The sequence below is a fragment of the Grampus griseus genome, assembly GCF_964374135.1.
Source record: "Grampus griseus genome assembly, chromosome: 8".
Lineage (NCBI taxonomy): Eukaryota > Metazoa > Chordata > Mammalia > Artiodactyla > Delphinidae > Grampus > Grampus griseus.
Window position 1 is genome coordinate 61934586 of NC_139002.1, and position 24364 is coordinate 61958949.

Consider the following 24364-nt stretch of genomic DNA (forward strand, 5'->3'; position numbering starts at 1 on the left):
TTTGTAGAGGTTTGTCCGATCTTCCCAGGACAGTTCTGGCAAGAACGGATTTGCAGTCCCTAGTAATCTCTTGCACTGAACTTTATTATGGTATGTATAAGTCTACAGTCTAATTGTGTATTTACATGCCTTTATCCTGGCACAAGATTGTGAGTTTCTATAAAGAAATGACCATATTTAACATATTTCTCAGTCTTTAATCCACAGCATTGCTTCTAGTACAAAGTAAATGGTGAACATCCATTTGTATCGTGAAGAAGTCTGATGGTCTTCCCACTGTATTAGCATAGACTAGGAATTTTCAGTGTTTGCTGAGGGTAGCAGGTTCCTATGAGGCTATAGAAAGTGTCTTTTTTGATACCCAGACCCTGCGATATTTCATAATTACATCAGCCTTGGTATTTTCCCCTCAGGACCCTGAGCATGGCCTCCCTGATGGGCTTGGACTTGACATTGTAGATGATGGGGTTGAGCACAGGGGGCACCAGCAGATACACATAGGCAACAAAGGCATGTACAATGGGGAGCATGTGCCTCCCAAAATGGTGGATCATGGACATGGTGATACCTGGAATAAAGAAGACAAAGACAGCCAGGATATGGGAGACACAGGTGTTGAGGGCCCGATGAGCTCCCTGGGAGAGGCCAGCCCTAGGACCGTGGGCAGGATGAGAGTGTAGGATAGGACAATGAGCAGGGAATCTATGCCCCCAGGGGACAGTACCACATAGAACCCATAGAGGATGTTTATGGTAATGTCAGCACAGGCTCTTCTCATCACGTCAGGATGGAAACAGAATGAATGGGATAAGAGGGTCTTATTAGGGCAGAAGTTCAGACATTTAAGTAGGAATGGTCCTGGGAAGAGAGACAGGGTAGCACAGGCCACAATGGCCAGCCCCATCCTGATGATGACATTGTTTGTGAGGACAGCTGCATAGCACAGGGGGTTGGAGATGGCCACAAAGTGGTCAAATGACATGGCCAGGAGCACTGAGGACTCCACCATGGAGAAAGAATGGAGGAAGAACATTTGGACCAAGCAGGCATTGAAGCCAATGAGCTAATGGTCAAACGAGAACACAGCCAGGGTGGTGGGCATTGTGGACAGGGTGAGGCCCACAACGGTGACCACCAGTATGGACAGGAAGTAGTACATGGGCTGGTGCAGTTTGGGGGTCCTCCTCACAGCCAAGAGGATCAGGCAGTTTCCAGTGAGGGCTGGGCTGCTCTGTACATGGAGGAGAAGGGGATGGAGATCCAGCCATGAACAACCTCCAGCCCTGGAATGCCAATCATCAGGAAAGCAGGTGGCTGGAAGAAGGAGATGTTGCCAAAGGACCAGGAAGGGAGCATCCTTGTGGGATAGATGAGGTCTCCAGGAAGATGTGATCTCTTCAATCTGGGTAGACACTTAGAGAATCCAGGATGATAGGAAAGAAAAATCTAGTATTGAGTCCCAATTCTAAAAATCAATTCTATAACTGGTTATACTATTCACCAATATGTTTAAAACCTAATAATGATAACAATTTAAATCTTCACTGACTCCCTATTATATTTCATATACTATGCTAATGCATTTACCTAGATTCTCTCACTTTATTATAAAAATCATAAATTTCTTTTTAAGGCTGTTCCCTCTCAGCCACAGTACTGGGCCCTAAGAGTCATGTCACTATTACATAATCTTATCTATCCTGCAAAAGTTCATCATCCTTAACATTGAGCTCTGGTATGACTGACGAAATGAAATTTCTCTGCAGGAAACAGTGATTAGAGTTCAGAGAAACTGGTCATTGTCTACTTGTTGGCCAGATTGAGGATGTGTTATTTCCATGTGCATAGGGAGAAAAGGAGAATACCTGTTTGGAGAGAGATAAGGATCATTGAATCAGATATGCAGAAAGAGACAAAGATGAGAGTTCCTGTAGTCCCATAGAAAGAGTGTCTGAAAGAGTGAGAAGCTGCTTTTTTTCCCCCATGGAGATGGCTTTGCACTTCCTGAAACCACTTCCTAAGGTCACATGTTTTTCTTGCTCTTGACTTTTGTATGATACATTTTTGAGTATAATAAATTGATTTGCACTTAAGCATTTTTGACTGAATTTCTCCATCTCAGAATCAACAGAGACTTTGGACAAGGCCGTCTTCCCCCTCCTATTATACAGATGAGGAAACTGAGACTCAACTCTAGTGGCTGACTTCTGAATGAACGGCTCATATATTGTAGTCCTGGATGTTGAATCTGAGTCTCTCTCATTCCAAATCCAAGATTCTTTTCTGTGACCTCTTCTTTAAATGAGACAAAGTATGTGAAAAATTGTCTTAAATGCAAAGCACCACAGACATGATTTTTGTTGTTATTGTCTAACATGTTGTATATCTCTAAATCTTTCACTGTATATTATTCCTTTAATCTTCACGATTATCCTGTGATGTAGACCCCGAAGGGATTACTATCCCTACTTTAGGGATGATGTAACTGAGGCTCAGAGAAGAGACTGGTTTATGTTACTCCCTTGTTTAACACCCTTCAATCATTCCCCAGTGCACTCTGATAAAATGCTTGTGATATGATGACATATGATGATATTGACCCATCATTTTTTAAAAAAAATTTTTATTGGAGTATAGTTGATTTACAATGTTGTGTTAGTTTCAGGTGTACAGCAAAGTGAATTAGTTATACATATACATATGTTCACTCTTTTTTTTTTTTTTTGGATTCTTTTCCCATATAAGCTATTGCAGAGTGTTGAGTAGAGTTCCCTGTGCTATTAGGGTTCTTATTAGTTATCTATTTTATATACAGTAGTGCATATATGTCAGTGCCAATCTCCCAGTTTATCCCTCCCAACCCCTACCATCTTGTATCTGCCTAACTCTCCACCCTTATCACGTAACGGACTAACGCTTGCTCAGTATTCTTTAACGACACTGACCTTATTTCAGTTTATTAAAAAAGCCAAGTTACTTCTTCACTTTGGGGCTTTCCTGTTCATCCAATATCCCTCTCTTTGCTTTTCTCATGGCTGGCTCCTCAGTCTTTAGATCTTAAATATCATTTTCCCAGAGACCATTTGCGATGACTCTCACTAAGTAGGTGCCCAGAGCCCATTATCCTTACCCCACACGTTCTTAATTTCCTTTATACCATTCTACACATTTTATAATTTTATGATTGCTTCTTTCCTTGAAATCTTTTGTTCTCTCTTGCTAGACTGTATGAACCATGAATAGAGCAGCCATATGGTTTTATTTGCTGACACATAGCTCTTGCATAGTGCAGTGCCTGGCACAGAGCAGATTCTCAAATATTTGCTTGTTTGAATAAATAAATGACAGAATCAATAATCAAACTACAAACTCATGGAAGAGAGGAAATAAAAGAAAATTTCTGTTTCCTTATCCTCCAGATACTAGGATCAGTTGTTGATTTTGAAGAAGAGTGTGGTTGAGGTCTTTCCAGACAATAATGCATCATAGAATCAGAAACACATTTGATTTATGGATGACTGGGCATAGAAGAAATTTCCAATGAAGTGTTTGGTTAAATGTCTGAAAAAATGAATTCATAACAGGTCAACAATGAATCTCAGGTATTTGGGTCTATCCATACTCTGCTTTGAGAAGTGTGATGGGGGCTCTCACAGACACTATGTGTACTTACAATCTTACCATTGGATGATCTGCTTAGAATTAAAGATAATGGATGTCTTTTCATCAACTCATTCTATCTGCCCAATATGCCTTACATCTGTGCTCTCCTTCCCATTTTTCAGCCCCTAATTCAATTGCTCATAATCTCATCATTTCTCTTATGGTTTTCTTAGGGTGGCTGCTTGGCTGGTATCATTTCTCTCCACCACTCCCCTCCTCTTGCAGATTTCTTGAACTGCTTTAATCAGCTCAATTTTCCTAAGGCACCGTATTGAAATTGGCACATCCCTGCTCCACTGAACTTCTTAATCATTCTCTAGGCCAGTCCATCAGTGCATTCAGCTGGAGCTCTGTACTGTCACTTGGATGTATATTCCTTCAAGGCTCTAGCATCTCTGGGGCAACTGCAAGGGCAGAGACCCTTGGTTTTCTTTCCATGGTTTGTAATTTCTGGAGTAAAACTATCATACAGCATGAAACAGATATGATGCGTTTCAACTTATTTTAATGTAGAGAATTAGAGAAGAGATTTCTGGACCCAGCTATGCCACTATATCATTGAGTTGTGCTGGTTATATAAGACACATATTAGAAAGTAGTCAAGTTTTGATGAACAATGAATTCCCTCAACTCTGAAACAACATCGTGAGGCAGATGTTTCTCCATGTATATCAGTGAAGACACTGAGGCTTGGAGAAGTCAAGTGTCTAGTGGGGAGAGAGCGTAGAATGATCTAATCTTGGTTCTGTTTGCCACAAAATACCTTGTTCTTCCAAATCTGTTTGTCACAGATTGCACCCTGGTGCCAGGCTTACTAAAAATTTGTCAGTTTCTCCTTATGGTGCTCAATTTCCTCACCTGTAAAAGGGAACTGGACTAGATTATCCATCTTTCTAATTCTGGCATTCTATGATTGCAAGATCCAGTGGTCCTAAAATAGAGTTATTTTTTAATTTCCCACCTCTTTACTTTATTCTGTTTTTTTCCCCTCCTCTAAATACCCTTCCCCTAAGGTTTTCTTGCTCCTAAACTTTTGTTTTTGCTAAACAACCCTCCCCCACGCCCAACCATTTCTTTCTTCCCTGCTGTTTGTTCATTCATGTCTCTTAGAGACCCCATTCAATCATTCCGTCACTTACATGGTAATTTCTGCTTTCTCTCTCCTCTCAGCTAGCTTGAGCCTCCCAAGAACAGTAATTCTGGTTTATATTGATAAGGTTCCATTCAGCACAATGTATGGTATATCTTGGGAATTTGGTTGTTTTGATGAATGAATGAATGAAAATTTTACTAGAGAGATTTGCAGACTATGCTTGTGTGTTGCCAAGCATGAACATTTCTCTTTTTCTAGAATGGCAGCCCAGAAAAGATTTTGCATCCTCAACCATTACCAATTCAGATCATCAATATAGGTGTCATTCTTAGAAATAAAGTCTGGGACTCTGAGCCTTTCTCTGAGCTAATCAGAAGCCTCAGCAAGAGATTCTCCTTGATCTCTCCCTCATGCAGAATATGAAACTACCATTGAGGATACTCAATACCCTCTGTGTCCATATTTCTCTGCTACCTTTGCCTTCTGTCATTTATTTCTATTTGACTCTTGTTTTGGAGGAGGAGAGGAGGAGGTAAAAGAGGTGCCCTCCAGGACTCTGGGCATAGAGAAGGGTCTGAGTCTCAGTCCTGGCTACTCACCCTGGCTGCTTCCCCAGGCTGTTTTGTTGTACCATATCCTATAGAAGCCCAGGAAGACCCTGCAGCCAAGACACTCCCCTTTTATGCTGCTGCAGGGAAATGCAGCCCATCTCCAGGGACATCAAGCTTTGTGTCACAGAGAAATTACCCTCTGCTGAGCTTCACCCCTGGGATGGGAACATGTGATGAGAGGGTAAGGAAGATGGAGGAGGCTGAAGGGAGCTCTCAGGAGAAAGGAAAACCCAGGGAGATTAGAGACATGAGCCATCAGAACTCTCGGGAATGTAGAGACTCTGGTTATCTAGCCCAGCCCTCTCTAAGACGTGCTTTCAAAAGGTTCACTGACATGCTTCAGTGACCCATCTGTACTGTTTACCTCATTTTTAAAAAGAGTATCTTTCTATTTTCTGGAAAGAGGCAGAGTTAGCCAACATGGGGGTAAGACTACTTGTGACTAATAACTAGATGGAACCCTCAGTAGGTCATGAGAAAAGAAGCAATGCCTATGTCACAGAAGGAAAGATGCTTTTCACCAAAAGGGCTTTTAAGAACTGAAGGAACATGATGTTTGGACATGGATATTGAGATAACTAACCAAGGTTTTGGAAACCAGGAAGTGGTAAGTACTCTGAATACCCTCGTAAGACATATACACGTCACAGAGTGGGAGATAAAGTCCTCAAACATTAGGCCGCCTGACACATCAGTGAAGTTCTTATAGGTTTAGTGTTCTGTGTCCTGTCAGCATACCTTCTCCAAGGCAAAAGGCATGTTATTGCACCTTGTCCTTCCTGCTGTCAGCAAAGAGGCACAGCACCTGTTAGTCTTCCTTGGATTTTAGAGAGAGCACATATACCCTTAGGAATAATTCAACAGGTGTGTAGCAGGCTGTCAGTTTTGAGAGGGCCTAGAACAAGAGAGGGCTTTGCAGCAAGTGATGCAAAAATCTATGTCACTTGGGCCATATAACTTGGTAAAACCATGATGCCTGTTGTATCTGTGGTAAATAAATATGTGTGAAGTCTCCATAAAGCCCTAATAGGAGAGGTGCAGCACAGACTTCTAGGATTCTGGAGCAAGGCCATGCTGTCTCCAGCAGAGTCTTCTCTGTTCAAAAGACAGGTATAGGAATGTTACTGGACCCTAATAGGAATTAAACACTTGATCATGGGACATCAAGTGACTATGTGACTAAAATTGCCTATTTTAAATGGCTATTGTCAGGTCTACTCATGTCGTAAGGGTGAGTACGGACAGTACTATGAATTATACTGGTACAAGTTTAGCAGGCACAAGTGAGTTACATAAACATGTAGCCTAGACTTCCTGTCACCTGTCTCTTTTGCATCAATGCCTCTTCCTCAGCTGTACCTACAGTCTCATGGGGATTTCCCTATGTCTAACTGATGGAGGAGGAAGTAAGCTGGGCCTGATTCACGGCTGGAGTGGCCTAATATGTAGGTAGAAGTAAAACAAATAGTGCTGCCTCACTACAGTTTTATTCAGAGGTGGTCCTGTAGAATAGTGAGGAGGCCTGAAAGAAGAAATATTGGAAGATTGAAAACAAAAAAGTCTGGGGAAGATATGTGAATGGCTATATGAGAATGTAACTAAAATGTGCAAATCTATGTCTCACATTAATGCTCACCAGAGAGTCTCCATCCTAAAGGAAGCGCCGAACAACCAGGTAAACAGGATGACAGGATGACACATCCAGTGCCCAACAAGCTTCTGTCCCTCCTCACCCCAGTGCCTGCATGATGGGCCCTTATACCGAGTGACCAGGGTGACAGAGATGGAGGTAAGCAAGAGTCCAGTGAAATAAACTCCCTTTCCCCAAGGCAAATCTAGTTACTGCCACTGATGAATGTCTGACTTGTTAACATTAGATGCCAACACAAATAAATTGCTTATAAAGGTGGCGCCTTTCTTAAGGAAAAGGTCTGGGTTGCTTGCTGTTGGGTAAGAAGTCTGACCATGAAAGGGTAGAATCTAGAATGGGTGGTAAAAGAGGGAAATTATGAATATTAATTTTACCTTGGGACCAGTCAGAGTAATGGGACCTCTAGATTGTTCCTCTGTAGATTTGGTCATAAATCTTTTTCCTTTCCTTCTCTTTCTGAAATTGCCACCACCGTGAAGGATGAGTGATGGATGCAGTTAACTTAGTGTAAACCTGTGATCCGAGTGATGCCAGGTGAAGAGTGTGGTGTACACCGAGCACCCCTCCCATAACCCTCAGCACTCACTTTTCTATCCCGACAGCATCCTCCTGCATCCCAATTATGAGTCCCCACTTGGAGGGTTTCTTTCCGTCACACAGGGGCAGACATGAAGTGCTAGGAAACAGCTTTCAGCCAATGACAAACGGGAGGGTAAATATCTCACCTTCCTGGCTCCACAGTGGTGATAACTCTGCAGCATATTCTACACTGTGTTTCCAAATTACTCCTTGGGTTTCACCCCTTTTATTCACAGAGGTAACACGTTCAATCACTCACCCTTACTGGTTTGCTTACTTCTCTCTCTCTCTCTATTTTAACAATACTTCCTGGAAAGACCTCTTGAATAAACTACTTGTAATTAAGTCTTGTCTCAAAATTTGCTTCTGGGAGAAATCAACCTAAGAGTCTTACATACAGTCCTACGAGTTTTAGACTTTAGGAAGAAGGCATTTTCCAAACTGTGTACCATTTAACTTCTCAATTTTCCTCTTCTTATCTCCACCTTGATTTCCTCTGTCTAAGAGTAGTCCCCCAAACTTTGACCAATGGTCACGGGGATATTTTCTTTAAATTTCATCACAAACTATAAAAAATAGGGGAAGAAATGAAACTTTAGGAACTATATTTGCTTAAAGAAATGTACTTTATTTTGGATTTCAAGAACCTTGTTATTTCTTTTCCTCATTTTATTATCTTATCCCTCTTGTAGTGGAATGAAGGAAGTATTATTATCCCTATATTTCAAATGCAGAAACTAATACTCTGACTTGAGAAAGTGTTTTTCAAAAGAACACAGGGAAGAAAATAATATCAAGGTCAGTACTAGAGTCTAAGTCTTCTGATGTCTAGTCTAATATTCTTTCCATCGGTTCACAGCCTTTTTCAACGTAATAAAAAACTCTAAAGTTTCAGCAGACCTAGAATACTGAGTTCTCTTCTGGGTGTGGTTCTGCCCTTTTAGTCTTTGGAAAATTCACTCTGGCAAATCATCACCAAGCACAAATTCTCTGCTGAGCCTTTACTTCTAGGAGACAAATAAGAAAAAAAAAAGTCCTTGATATGGGAGTCACTGTAATTTCATTATCACTAGAATATAAAGTAGAAGATAGTAAGTGCTGTATAAACATACAAAGATTCCTTTAAGATCTCACTTCAAAATCCCATTTGCTCTTTATAGTGGAGCATGACCCACTGGAAGCAGCACCATACTTGTACCCAGGAAGAGACCCAACTCCCTTTGCATATACTATATTTTTAAAAGTTCTGCTTGCTTGAGCCCTGCCTTCTACTCCAGCCTCATCTTTTGCCACTTCTCTTCTCTAATCACACTAAACCATTTGTTCTTCTAAGAAAGCAAACTTGCTGTTTCCTCCATTTGCAGTATCCTCTCCTACTCTTTCTCCACTTGCCCCAAACTACTCCGTATTCCCGCATCAGCATAATATACTCTATTTTTCAAAGGATCTAGCCCAGACAGAGCCTCCAGAAAACTCATAAACTGGACAGTTCTACTGGTTTTTTTTTTCTTACACATCCCTGTGCTTACCCTGCATCAATAGCTTATTACTTGTTATCATAGCTGCCTACTTATTTTTCTCTTTACTCAAATAGGCAATGAGGTTCTCAAAGGCAAAAATTTGAGTCTGGTTCATTTCTGAGATCTCAGAAATTAGCCAGAGATCAAACATTGGTTCTGATGAGTAAATGAGTGATTAATACAATAACAACAAGAGAAAACTTTTATTGGTATTTACTATATGTTGTACATTACGTTCCACACCTTGATCCTTATAACAACATTATAAGATAGACACTATAATAGTCCCATTGTAGAGAAAGCCAAAGCACACTGAGGTAAATAACTTGCTCCTCTGCTTACCCAGAATTCTGCACAAACCTTTAACAATGAGCTTATTACACTGTATTAAACACTTTCTTATTTGGGCTTTTTTTTTTTTTTTTTTTTTGCTGCATTGGGTCTTCGTTGCTGCCCGTAGGCTTTCTCTAGTTGTGGTGAGCGGAGGCTACTCTTCGTTGCGGTGCATGGGCTTCTCATTGCGGTGGCTTCTCTTGTTGCAGAGCACAGGCTCTAGGCATGCAGGCTTCAGTAGCTGTGGCACATGGGCTCAGTATGGTGCCTTGCGGGCTCTAGAGCGCAGGCTCAGTAGTTGTGGTGCACAGGCTTATTTGCTTCGTGGCATGTGGGATCTTTCTGGACCAGGGATCGAACCCATGTCCCCTGTATTGGCAGGCGGATTCTTAACCACTGTGCCACCAGGGAAGTCCCCCTTGGGTATTTTTCATATATATTCAAAGGTGAGATATTTGAAGGGCAAGACCATTTATAAATCATTTCTGTGTTCCTGGTACTTAACATAGGACCTGAAAGAAGTTAGCATTGAGAAAATATATGTGAAATAAGTGAGAGACTAAATAAATGAAAGTCTCTCATAATTATCTATTATTTTTTTTCCCAGATGCCCAAAAGGAAACTATGGGTGGGACTTGATCTATCCAGAAGTTTATTTTTTGGCTTACCAAACTCTTTTCAGGGTCCCAATCCTGCAGGCATCCTGCATCATCAACTCTGACATTTCCCCCTCAGGACCCTGAGCATGGCCTCCCTGATGGGCTTGGACTTGACATTGTAGATGATGGGGTTGAGCACAGGGGGCACCAGCAGATACACATAGGCAACAAAGGCATGTACAATGGGGAGCATGTGCCTCCCAAAATGGTGGATCATGGACATGGTGATACCTGGAATAAAGAAGACAAAGACAGCCAGGATATGGGAGACACAGGTGTTGAGGGCCCGATGAGCTCCCTGGAAAAGGCCAGCCCCAGGACCGTGGGCAGGATGAGAGTGTAGGACAGGACAATGAGCAGGGAATCTATGCCCCCAGGGGACAGTACCACATAGAACCCATAGAGGATGTTTATGGTGATGTGAGCACAGGCTCTTCTCATCACGTCAGGATGGAAACAGAATGAATGGGATAAGAGGGTCTTATTAGGGCAGAAGTTCAGACATTTAAGTAGGAATGGCACTGGGAAGAGAGACAGGGTAGCACAGGCCAGCCCCATCCTGATGATGACATTGTTTGTGAGGACAGCTGCATAGCACAGGGGGTTGGAGATGGCCACAAAGCAGTCAAAAGATATGGCCAGGAGCACTGAGGACTCCACCACAGAGAAGTGGAGGAAGAACATCTGGCCCAGACAGGCATTGAAGCTGATGAGCCGATGGTCAAACCAGAGCCCAGCCAGCGTGGTGGGCATTGTGGACAAGGTGAGGCCCACACCGATGAGGGCCAGCATAGACAGGAAGTAGTAAATGGGCTGGTACAGGCTGGGGGTCCTCCTCACAGCCAAGAGGATCAGGCAGTTTCCAGTGAGGGCCGCAGTGAACATGGGGGAGAAGGGGATGGAGATCCAGCCATGAATGGCCTCCAGCCCTGATGCCAATCATTCAGAAAGCAGATGGCTGGAAGAAGAAGATGTTGGCAAAGGACTGGGAAGGGAGCATCCTTGGGGCACAGATGAGTTCTTCAGAAAGAGGGGACCTCTTCAATCTGGGCAGAAAAATAAGACAAGACAAAAGCATTGGGAAAACACCAGCTCTGATATTAGGTGACATGGGTTCACACACAACAGCAAATATGAAATGTGAAAGAGATTGAAAAATGTACTCCATCTAAAAGCAAACTAGAGAATAAGTATAATTTAAACCCACTGACTACAAAAGTAGCATTTCATACGTGAAATGCTGATCTCTTCACATATTGAAGAAAGCAGTGCTTTCTTTAAAAATGTGAGATGATCGTAAAGAGTCTAATAAAAAATGATCTATTTTTAAACAAGAAGCAGTGGCCTCATGGAAATAAATTTCAAACATACTGTGGAAGCCTGAAGGGTTGACAGCATGGGCTTATTATAACTGTTTTTCTTGGATTTTCTTTTAAATCTCAATATAAAACAAAACAAGTAAATAAGCAAACAAAAAACTCTTTAAAGGTAGGTTAATAAAAGAATATAAGGGAAACAGCCTCACAAATATCTTTTAGCAGAGATGAAAAATCCACCAAAAATAGGTCAGAGAACTACAAGGGGCTTTAGTCTGAATCCTGCGGTCTACAGTTATGTCATATCTAGCCAACATAATCAACTCACTCTGAAAGTAGGACTGACCTCTCTTTTTTTCTTTATTTTAGGAGGGTGACAAGCATTGTTCCTCTGGAGCAGAGGATTGTGCATATTCTGGTAGAAGCCTTTTAAAGAAAATGCAGTGAAGTAAAGTTGCTGACAGAGTAGTTCTGGGGTCCTCCATCCCTTCTCTCTCAGACACTATTTCTAAGCACATCAAAACCTGATGGAACTCATTCCATTCAAAAACAAATAAACAGAGAATTTCCAACACAGAACTTGTGCAGACATATTTTGTAAACAATTATAAAGGATAAAACAAGTTAAAGATATGTAAAAATACTCTTTGAGATAAGGAATTATTCAAAAGAGAGAGGAAAAGTCTTTATAAAATTTTTTGAAATAAAGAAATCATGAACCAAATTAATTTTTTTGATATTAGAGTATAAAATGGGTTGATAATAAATAAGGAAAATGAATACCAGATGCCGAGAGAACTTGACACTTCCCCTCATCTACTCTCTCTCTGCAGAGACTACGAGGGACAGCTCTCCCTGGAAATGTGGACTGGGATTCCACTTCTTCTCTGAGTTGTAAGCTTCCTGACCCTCAGGAAGGTAGCCTCCTTCAGCCCCTCTTTTCAAGATGGCACTACTGTCTCCTATTGTTCAAGACTGGTTATGTCTCTTTCTTCTGCCTGACTTCCAGACCTTTCCCACTGTTACCTCCACCTGGATGGTCCAGGATGAGGTGCTGGTGGCCACCCATCCTGGAAGTGGAGAAGAGGGTGTGTTGAGGGTCCAGGTTACTCAACCTGGCTGTTGTCCCCAGCTGTTCTGCCACTCCACATCCTGCAAGAGCCCAGGATGTCTTTGGGATGTTTAGCTGCAGTGCCTATCTCCAGGGAAGGCCAGGCTTGAGCCACAGAGGAGTCACTCCACTCAGGTCCCTGAGGAATGAACAAGTTCAGGCTAGCTTTTGGAACAAGGAAGTGGTTGGAGGAACCAAACAATAAGGGGGAAAATGAGACAGACTCATAGATTCTATAATACCCCACCAAGTTTGAATGATCTTCAAAGACTATCTGCTTCAACAGCCCATTTGCATTTGAAATCCTTCCAAGACAATATTCCTGAAGACAGCCTCCTCTTAGCCAGGCCCCAGGACGAATCTGGCAGGAGCAGCCAGTTTTTGTAGAGGGTGGGGGCTATGGAGTGGTGTGTTGGGAGCCTAGTAGTGTTGGCCTAACCCAGGCAGAGGGAATCAGGGAAGCCTTCCTAGAGCAAGTGGGGAGAGGGCCGACTTCTGAAAGACCCACAGACCCTGTTCTAAACTGTCAGGTCTCATTCTGGGACAGACTCCAAGACTCTAGGCTTGTAGCTCCAGGCTGGAGCTAGCACAGACTCTGCTCACTCTCCTATCCTGGGGCTGACCTGCTGAATCCAACAGGTTCAAAAAGGAGGGAACTTAGTGGAAAGTATATGAACTGCAGAGCCATTAAGAACTGGTTCAGTGCTTCCCTGGTGGCGCAGTGGTTAAGAATCCCCCTGCCAATGCAGGAGACACAGGTTCGAGCCCTGGTCTGGGAAGATCCCACATGCCACGGAGCAACTAAGCCCGTGCGCCACAACTACTAAGCCTGCGCTTGAGAGCCCGCGAGCCACAACTACTGAGCCCGTGTGCCTAGAGCCCATGCTCTGCAACAAGAGAAGCCACCGCAATGAGAAGCCTGCGCACAGCAACGATGACCCAACGCAGCCAGAAAGAAAGAAAGAACTGGTTCAATTTCTTCTGTTTCTTGCTCAGTTTCTCACCACATACAAGTTCTATGTCCCTTCTTTCTCACTTTCTTGAGAGCTCTACTCCAAAATAGCTCTGACCTCAGCTTTTTCCTATATCAATTTGGACTACACTCATTCACCTGGAGCTGCTTTCTATGAAAACATTTGACTTTTCTCCTCTTTGATTTTGGCTGCACTCTCCCATCTGAACTGGGCCCGGTCTGTCGCCCTTTCTCCTCCAGAGGTGATCAGTAAACTTAGGAAAAATTACTTAACTTTGAAATCTTACATCCAAACAAAGTCATGGTCATTAACCTGAGCTGAGACTTTAGCAGTACTCCATAATTTTCCTTTCAGTTTTTAAATTGTCACCATTCTTCTCAAGCTATTTATCCAACCTGCCATCTTACTCTCCGTAGCTAATTTGTTACTGCTCCTAACTTCACAGTGAGAAACAAAGGCCATCAAGTGTGCCATCTCTAAGAGTCTTGCCCAGCCCATCTGCTCTCTTACCTGCTTCCACTCCTACAGCCACACCCTGCCAGAGAGACCACTCTAAAGCATGTGTGTTTCATGTCAACCCCATCTCCATCATTTTAACCACTTCTTTGCTGGCTGCCCATCACTTACAGCAAAAAATTCTGAATGCCATAGCAGAACCTAAGACACTTCAAGATTTTTTAAAAAATCTTTTTGAGCAGTTGTAGATTCATAAGCAGTTGTAAGACTTAATACAGATCCCATGTATCCTTCACTCAATTCCCCCAAAATTAATATCTTGCAAAACAATAGTATAATATCAAAATAAGGATATCGACATTGCTACAGTCATGATACTTAAAATTTCCATCATCACAAGGCTCCCTCATTTTTTTCTTTTATGGCCACGCCCACTTCCCTCCGTCCCCATCCCCTTTTTAATCCCTAGCAATCACTAGTGTGTTCTTTATCTCTATAATTTTGTCAATGCAAGACTGTTATATAAATGAAGTGATACAGTATATAATCTTTTGGGATTTTTTTCTCAGCATAATTATCTGGAGATTTATCCAGCTTATTCCATGTATTAATAGTTCATGCCTTTTTAAAATTGAAGCATAATTGATTTATAATATTGTATTAGTTTCAGATGTCTGACATAGTGATTCGATATTTTTATACATTACAAAATGATTACCATGATAAATCTAGTTACCATCTGTCACCATACAATGTTATTGCAGTATTACTGACTATATTCCCTATGCTGTACATGACATCCTCATGGCTTATTTATTTATTTATTTTTGCCGTACGCGGGCCTCTCACTGTTGTGGCCTCTCCCGTTGCGAACACAGCCTCCGGACGTGCAGGCTCAGTGGCCATGGCTCACGGGCCTAGCTGCTCCGCGGCATGTGGGATCTTCCCAGACCGGGGCATGAACCCGTGTTCCCTGCATCGGCAGGCGGACTCTCAACCACTGTGCCACCAGGGAAGCCCGGCTTACTTATTTTATAACTAGAAGTTTATACCTCTTAATCTCTCTTACTTATTTCACTCATCCCTCCACGCCTCTCCACTCTGGCAAGCACCAGTTTGTTCTCTGTATCTATGACTCTGTTTTTGTTTGTTTGTTTTGTTTTTTAGATTTCACATATAAGTGAAGTTATATAATATTTGTCTTTTTCTGTATGACTATTTCACTTAGCATGATATCCTCCAGCTCCATCCATGTTATTGCAAATGACAAGACTTCGTTCTTTTTTATGGCTGAGTAATATTCCATTGTATATACCACATCTTCTTTATCCATTCATTTATCAATGGACACTTAGGCTGCTTCCATGTCTTTGTTATTGTAAATAATGCAGCAATGAACATAGGGGTGCATACATCTTTTCAAATAAGTGTTTTTGTTTTCTTCAGAATAAAAACACAGAAGTGGAATTGCTGGACCATTTGGTAGTTTTAATTTTAATTTTTTGAGTAACTCCCATACTGTTTTCCATAGTGGCTGCACCAATTTACATTCCCACAAACAGTGCAAGAGGGTTCCCTTTTCTACACATCTTTGTCAACAGTTGTTTTTTGTTGTTTTTGTTGATAGCCGTTCTGACTGGTGTTAAGTGGTGGCTCTTTGTGGTTTTGATTTGCTTTTCTCTGATTATTAGTGATGTTGAGCATCTTTTCATGTGTCTGTTGCCCATCTGTATTTCTTTTGAAAACTGTTTATTCAGGTTCTATGCCCATTTTTTAATAAGTTTGTTTGTTTTTATGTTGAGTGTATGAGTTCTTTGTATATTTTTTGATATTAGCCCATTATCAGTTACATCATTTGCAAATATCTTCTCACCATTAAGTAGGCTGCCTTTTGGGTTTGTTGATAGTTTCCTCTGATGTACAAAGGAAAGCTTTTTAGTTTGATGTAGTTTTATTTGTTTATTTTTGTTTTTATTGCCCTTGACTGAAAAGACATATCCAAAAATTATTCCTAAGACTTATGTCAAAGAATGTACTGCCTATGTTTCTTCTAGACATTTTATAGTTTTAGGTCTTACATTTAAGTCTTTAATCCATTTTGAGTTTATTTTTGTATATGGTGTGAGAAAGTAGTCCAGTATGATTCTTTTGCATACAGTTGTCCAGTTTTCCCAACACCATTTATTGAAGAGGCTGTCTTTTCTCCATTGTATAATCTTCCCTCCTTTGTCATAGATTAATTGCCCATTTAAGTGTGGGTTTATTTCTGGGCTCTCTATTTTGTTCTATGATCTATGTGTCTGTTTTTGTGCTGGTACCATACTGTTTTGATTACTGTAGCTTTGTAGTGTAATTTGAAATTAGGACATGTGATACCACCAGGTTTGTTCTTCTTTCTCAAGATTCTTTTAGTTATTGGGGGTCTTTTTTGTGTTTCCATACAAATTTTAGAATTATTTGTTCTAGTACTGTGAAAAATGCCACTGGCATTTTGATAGGAATTGTGTTGAATCTGTAAGTTGCCTTTGGTAGTATAGCCATTTTAACAATATTAATTCTTCCAATTCATGAACACATATATCTCCATTTGTTTGTCATCTTCAATTTCTTTCATCAGTCTTATAGTTTTCCAAGTAAAGGTCTGTTACTGTACTTCCTTGGTTAGATTTATTCCTAGGTTATTTTATTCTTTTTGATGTAATTGTAAGTGGGATTATTTCCTTAATTTCTGCTGGGACTCAGAGCATGGGGATTTTGTGTGTGCTCTTTAAGAGCAGAGTCTCTGTTTCCTACAGCCCTCTACCTCTCCCATATGCAAATCCCACTGGCCTTCAAAGCCAGATGTTCCAGGGTTTCATCTTTCTGATACAAGACCCCTGAACTGGAGAGCCCGATGTAGGACTTGGATATTTTTTTTCTTGGGGAGAACCTCTATTGTGATTATCCTTCTGTTTGTGCATTGCCTTCCCAGGGATGTGAGTCTTGACTACACTGTCTCTGCCCCTCCTACCCATCTTATTGAGGTTTCTTCTTTATATCTTTAGCTGTGGAAAATCTTTTCTGCTATTCCTCAGGTCATTCTCATAAATAGTTGCTCTGTAAATAGTTGTAATTTTGGTCTACCCGTGGGAGGAATTAAGCTCAGGGTCTTCTTCCTACTCCATCATCTTCAATAGTTTATTCTTTTTAAATGACTAACAATATTGTAGGGCATGTTAAACTGTTTGCTTAACCATTCATCTGTTGAAGAACATATGTGTTGTTTCCAGTTTTGGGCTATTATTTTAAAGTTACTATAAACATTTGTGTACAAGCTTTCAGTGCAAATAATTCATTTCTCTGAGATAAATACCAGAGTGCAAATGCTCAGCCATATATCAGTTGCATGTTTAGTTTTTTTAGAAACTACCAAAATGTTTTTCAGAATGGCTGGCTATACCATTTCACATTTCATCAGCAATGAATTAAGTATCCAATTTCCCCACATCCTTGTTAGTATTTGATGTTTTCATATTTGTAAAAACAGTTAGCCGTTCTAGCAGATGTGTGTTGATGTCTCACCATGGTTTTAATTTTCATTTCCTACTGTCTAATAACTTTGAACATCTTTTCATGTGTTTATTTGCATCTATGTATCTTTTCCCATGAAATATCACTTTATGTTTTTTGCCAATTTTTAATTAGAATTTTTTTCTAGTTGAATTTTAAGAGTTTTTTATATTCTAGATACTAGGCCTTTTTTGGATATATAATTTGTATACACATATTCTCACACTCCATATAGTGTCTTTTTATCCTTTTAACTGAGTCTTTGACATAACAGCAATTTTTATTTTTAGTGAAACTTAATTTATCAGTTTTTCCTTAAATGAATTATGTTTTTGGTGTCAAGACTAAGAAGGCTTTGCCCTAAATCCTGAAGATTTTCTTTTATGTTTTTCTAAGAGTTTTACAGATTTATGCGTACATCTAAAAAGTTTTACATTTAGGTCAGTGATTGACTTTGAGTTAATTTATGAATGTATTGAGATCTAATTAACAAATAAAACTGCAATATATTTAAAATGTACAATGTGATGATTATATATACATATACATTGTGAAAGAATTGGATTCCCACCATTCAGTTAATTAACAACTTAACTCAAATACGAATTTTTTTTTCACTGAGAACACTTAAGTTATACTTTCTTAGCAATTTTCAATTATACAATATAGTATTATTAACTACAGTCATCATGTTATACATTAGATCCTCAGAACTTACTCATCTTATAACTAAGAGTTTGTATTCTTTTACCAATGTTTTCCTATTTGCACCTCCCCTACCCCAGCCTCTGACAACCACCTTTCTATTCTGTTTCTTTGAGTTTGACTTTTTTTCATCTTGATTCCACATATAAGTGATAATGTGCCCTATTTGTCTATCTCTGTCTGAATTATTTCATTTAGCATAATTCCTTCCAGTTTCATCCATCTTGTCATAAATGTCAGGATTTCTTTCTTTTTAAAGGTTGAGTAACATTCCGTATATTATATATATATATATATATATATATATATATATATATAATATGTATATGTAATATACATGTATATCACATTTTCTCTATCCAGTCATCCACTGACAGACACTTAGGTTGTTTCCATACATTGGCTATTGTGAATAATGCTGCAATCAATATGGGAGTGCAGATATCTCTTTGAGGTAATGCTTGCTTATGGCATTTTTATTTTTAATTTCTTGAGTGATCTCCATACTGTTTTCCATAGTGGCTGCACCAATTTACAGTCCCACTAACAGTGCACAAATGTTCCTTTTTCTCTACATCCTTGCCAACATTTGTTATCTCTTTTCTTTCGGATAATATCTGACATACACTACAATATCCACTATTGTTTATTTTTGTATCCTCCTCATTTTTTTTACAGAGCCTAGAACATTGTAAGTTATCCTCGAACGTTTAATGTTAAATGACATTAAAAAATAGGCATTGGGGGCTTCCCTGGTGGCGCAGTGGTTGAGAGTCCGCCTGCCAATGCAGGGGACACGGGTTCGTGCCCCGGTCCGGGAGGATCCCACATGCTGCGGAGCGGCTGGGCCCCTGAGCCATGGCCGCTGAGCCTGCACTCCGCAGGCCACAACAGTGAGAGGCCCGCGTACCACAAAAAAAAAAAAAAAAAAAAAAAAAAAAATAGGCATTGGGCATGAATTCTGGCATCAGTTGGGAGAATTCGTGGTGATCATCATTGGAAAGAATTTCAGATATGTTGATTCTGGTAATCTCTGGTCCTAAATCTGTATTGAGAGTAAATCTTTTCTTCTAATAATAAAAAAAGCCTGAGGAAATATCTATCCCCCAAAACAAAAAAACAAACTTATGTTCTGTCCTTATTTCTTGTCAGTCCAGTGTGGGATAAATGATGTGCTGCTCAGAGATGGGGGCTACATGTAATTACTGGGGAGTGATGGGAGCTGTCCTGATTACAGGGCAACCTCAGACACTTTGGCTCTCATGGGGAATTGGCTACCTAAACTGGTGCTGTCCACTGTCCAGGCCAACATAAACATGGCTGGGAACAAGGCAGTACTTTTATGGTCCTCAGTCCCTGGAGACCCTTTTTCACTGGGAAAGATACTCTCACTACAGTGAGCACTTGCCTGAGACCAAGAGGTCTCTCATGGAAGGGGCTGCCTGCGACTACCTCGACGAGTTGACTCAGCTCCCCAAGCACCCAGAGGCCCTCCTCCTGGAAGTCCTTCCAGGTCATTGGGAAACAAAATGCAAACACTCTCCCAGGACCCTGGTCTGTGTGAACAAGCAATAAGCAATGGTCATAATCCCCCCTTTAGTTTGTCACCTTCTAGGATGCAATCACATTTTCCAGGGACAACTTTGAAAACTATGGCCTTTCTGTTGATCTTCCTCCTGTAGTGCATAAAATCAGTCATTTCAATCCAATTTGAATCCCATGTAAGTCCCACCTCCCCTATCTACTACACTCCCTTCCTTTATTCCATCTCCCAAATCTTAGTCCTGGTACTGGTATAAGAGAAAGAGAGGAAAAAAGCCCAGGTCCTAAACTCCAAGCTCCCAGGCTAATGTGATCAGATGAGTGTTTAAAAAAAATCTGTGTGCCTTGCTTGCCAAAGGCAGAAACCCACATTTCTATCCCCTCAATGTCCCTGAGAGGCAGGAATTATTATCCACCTCCTCCCTGATGATGATGATAATAATAATAATAAGTATTTATTGAGTTCATACTATGTATTAAATATTGCACTAAGCGTTGTGCTGGATAATTGCACATAATCCTCACAAAATCACTGAGTGGTCAATTCTATTATTGCTCCTAATAAACAGAAGAGGGAAACGAACCTCACAGGGAGTGAATTGACTTGACGAGTCAGAATGGTTTGCTCTCTCTGTTGGACAGGGCTTCCTTTCAGAGAGCCCGTGAATATCTCCTGTGTGGAAAAGCCTCAGTCTTTGAGAGAAGTTTTTATTTTTGGAAAGAGCTATAATTGGCAGAATCGGGGAGTAGGAGATCAAGTTGATAAATACTGTGTTTGGGTAAATAGCATGTGTGGCCTCAGGGAAGGGGGCTGGTTTTCTTATGTGGGTCAGAAAGCAGTTCCCAAGGAGACCCTGGAGAGCTTCAGACTTGCAGGACCTTTAGAATTGTTCCTGGCTTCTTAATGCTCAGAGCACGTAATATTTAGGATAGAGATGGGATTTAGAGTTTATCTAACTTAATCATCAAGTTTACAAACTTCGTTCAAAGAGATGTGATGTGATTTAGACAAGGTCACCACTTAGTGGCAGAAGAGGGGTTCTGAGCTCCTAAATCTCATCCCAAGGATCTGCCCTCCTCTCAATATGGGGATTAAGTATCTTCCTCTTTGGGATACTTTTTTAAAAAATCTTAATAATATATTTCCTTTAACCCAGTGTATCCAAAGTGCAATCATTTCAATATGTTCTTGCTATTAAATTGATGGTGATATGTTTTATATTCTTTCTTTGATAATTATTTATCATAGCAAAACATACATAAAATGTACCATTCTAACAAATTGTTTTAGGTGTACAATACAGTGAGATTAAGTATTTTCACATTGTTGTGCAACCATCAGCACTATCCATTTCTAGAACTTTTTCATCATCCCAAACTTAGTACCCATTAAACAATAACCCCTCATTCTCCCTTCTCCCTATCCCCTGGTAACCTCTATTCTACTTTCTGTCTCAATGAATTTTCAGTACCTTATATAAGTGGAATCATACAATATTTGTCATTTTGTGTCTAGCTTGTTTCACTTAGCATCATGTTCTCAGGATTCATCCATGTTGTAGAACGTATCATTATTTTGTTCTGAGTAATATTCCATTGTATGTATATACTAATTTTGTTTATCCATTCATATGTTGAATAACACTTGGGTTATTTCCACATTTTTGGCTATTGTGAATAGTGTTGCTATGAATATAAGACGTTTGACTACTTTTTAAAAAGTGAACATCTTAGGGCAGAGGGAGGGGTAGGGGAGACAGCAATAGACTATGAATAAATTGTATTGCAGTGAACAGTGAGGAATTTGGGAGCATGAGGTACACACTTTATTAAATTGTCATCCTCTTAGGTATATGGCAATAGCCAGGAGGGTATGATTTGAGGCAGAGTAATGCACAGGAAAATAAAAGAGGATGGAAGTTGTGAGGAGAGACATAGGTGGTTCAATCTCATAAAACGAGGCTCCTGACCTCATTATTTGGGGTGAGACTTAATACCTGAATCTCCACTTTTGCAGAGCATGAGCACCCCTTCGTTTCTTTAGGGAAATCATCCATTTCTTCCATTTTGTCTCTTTTTCTCAGCCCTAGTCTTTTTGCATTGATTAGCTGCAAGACTTTGAAGCCTATTCTACTGCCTCTGGGCAGGGACTCACAACTGGATGCTCACAGATACATATGCTAGGAAGATCCTTCTCCAGAAGAGAGGTTAAGAGTCCGAGGTTCCTTCCTCCTAAGAAAGAGCCCACAGGTTGGAGTCTCCCCCATGGTTTATCCACCCTAATCCCCCACCTAAGACTTGTTCGGTGAAACTACTGAGGGAACACATAGGCCCAATGATTGCCTTCAGATTTTAGCTTCTCATCAGACCTTCTCAACTATACAATGGGAATAGCCCATCTTGAGAAAAGATGCATTCAGATTTCTGCACTGGTGGGAAAGAAGACCAGGGAGCTTCTCACATCTCCAAATCTGAGTTTATGGGATTCTATAAACATGAAAGAAATAGGTGTTACACTTAGCAAAATTTTAAATAAAATTTATAATATCTTATACCTAGGTTGAAACTCAGACATTGGAAATGTTTGACAGATACAGAATACACTTAAAAAAAGAGAGACATGATTGAGAGGATATCTTCTCCCTTAATCTGGAAAGAAGCAGGCTGTAAAACATGAAGAGTAACCTAGATTTGTTGCTCACAACAAGGGCAGGGTTACCACTCAGTACAGATACAGTCATTCACCTCATAAGGCACACAGCAGAGAGAAAACAGGATTTACACAGGCTGAGGAAATGAATGGCAGATGTTAAACAGGAAGCAAGATAGCATGGATGTTAAATAACTGTATTTGGTTATGAAATTTAATTTCAGATCATGGCACAGCACCCACAAGCTGTGTGACTTAGCTTTCTTGTTAATGTAAACCTCATTTCTTTCACTGGTAACAGGGGTCAAAAACAGTACCTACCACATAGGTAGAGATATTTCGTTAGAATAAATTTTCAAAAGTGAGATTACAGCATTAAAGCCTGTAACATTTATTTATTTATTGACCACTCCACACGGCATGTGGGATCTTTAGTTCCCTGACCAGGGATTGAACCTGTGCCCCCTGCAGTGGAAGCGCAGAGTCTTAACCACTGGACTGCCAGGGAATTCCCTAAAGCATGTAACTTTTAAAAAGTTCTTGCTATATTTTGCCAATTACACCATCAGCTGTGATGCTCGAGGATATGTGTTTCAACACAAACTCTTTCATTGTGAATTTTCATTAATAAAAACTGTAATTTAATCGGCAAAAATGTTACGTATTGTTTTACTATAGGGTTCTTGGATTACTAGTCAGAACAATTTTTCCTTCGTTTCAAAACCAATTGTACTTTTTGTCACTCTTCTTTATGTTCTTTTACTATTGATTTATTTTATTATTTAAGCCTTTTATATAATAAGGATGTCAATAGTATTTTTACCTGTGGAAAAGAATTATGGGAGCCTCAACAATTTCACCCCAAGCAGAGGAAGTGTTTGGAAGCCAACCAGAGAAAAGCACTGATGTGTTTACGGGCAACTGGGATTAAGCTAACATTAGGAAATCATTATATCAAGCCATTAAGGATAAAAGTGCCATGGTAAGGGTCACCTGCCTCCCACAGCCGGAAAGTCCTTGTCACAGCTGATCTTAAACACAGCTAGCACCCGCGTTCTGATCTGTTTGGTCTTGACACCATAAATAATGGGATTGATCACTGGAGGCAGAAGTAGATAGACATCACCCATGAGAACATGCACAGTGGGATCAAGGCTGTTTCCAAAGCGGTGCACCACTGAGAGGCCAATGAGAGGCACATAGAAGGCCAGTACCACACCAATGTGTGACACACAGGTTCCAAAGGCCTTGGCCCGTTCTGACTTGGAAGGCAGCTGCAGAACTGTTCGTAGAATCAGAAAATAGGACAAAGAGATGAACAGGGCATCCACACCCATGACCACCAGAATGGCGGTAAGACCATAGACCACATTGGGCAATGTGTCTGCATAGGCCAACTTCATTACATCCTGGTGCACACAATAGGAATGTGAGAGCACGTTGGATTGGCAGAAGGCTAGCCGTTTGATGAGCAGAGGCAATGGGATGAAAAAGAGGGATCCACGGGCCACGGCCACCATGCCAATCTGGGCTGTCACTCTATTGTTGAGCACTGCGGCATGGCGCAGTGGGTGGCAGATGGCTATATAACGGTCAAAAGCCATGGCCAGCAGGATGGTGGACTCAATGGCTGAGAGAGCATGAATAAAGAACATCTGGGTCATACAGGCGTCAAAGGTAATCTCCCGGGAATCAAACCACAAGAGGGCTAGGATCTTGGGCATGGTGGCTGTGGACAAGGCCAGGTCGATGGCTGCCAGCATGCAGAGAAAGAGGTACATGGGAACGTGCAGGCTGCGCTCCATCCTTACGATGAAGACCACGATGCAGTTTCCAAACACTGCCACGGCATACATAGAAAGCAGGGGGAAGCCGATCCAGAAATGAGCTTCTTCTAGTCCTGGGATACCAATAAGCACAAAGGTGGTATGTGTGAAGTTGCAGGCACTCAT

The 24364-nt window shown here is 40.7% G+C and overlaps 1 protein-coding gene and 1 pseudogene across 2 annotated transcripts; both read right to left on the minus strand.

Annotated features, from left to right (window-relative positions):
- Positions 1-389: 389 nt before the first annotated feature.
- LOC309825701 (olfactory receptor 51I2-like) lies at positions 390-1407 on the minus strand (annotated as a pseudogene). Its single transcript has one exon. The product of its transcript is annotated as an olfactory receptor 51I2-like (transcript).
- Positions 1408-10161: 8754 nt separating this feature from the next.
- Positions 10162-24364, minus strand: LOC309826103 (uncharacterized protein; the record flags this gene model as incomplete). Its single annotated transcript, XM_082660084.1, is given in 5 exon segments — positions 10162-10400; positions 10403-11040; positions 11042-11052; positions 11056-11203; positions 23406-24364. Coding segments are annotated over 5 exon segments (1995 nt in total).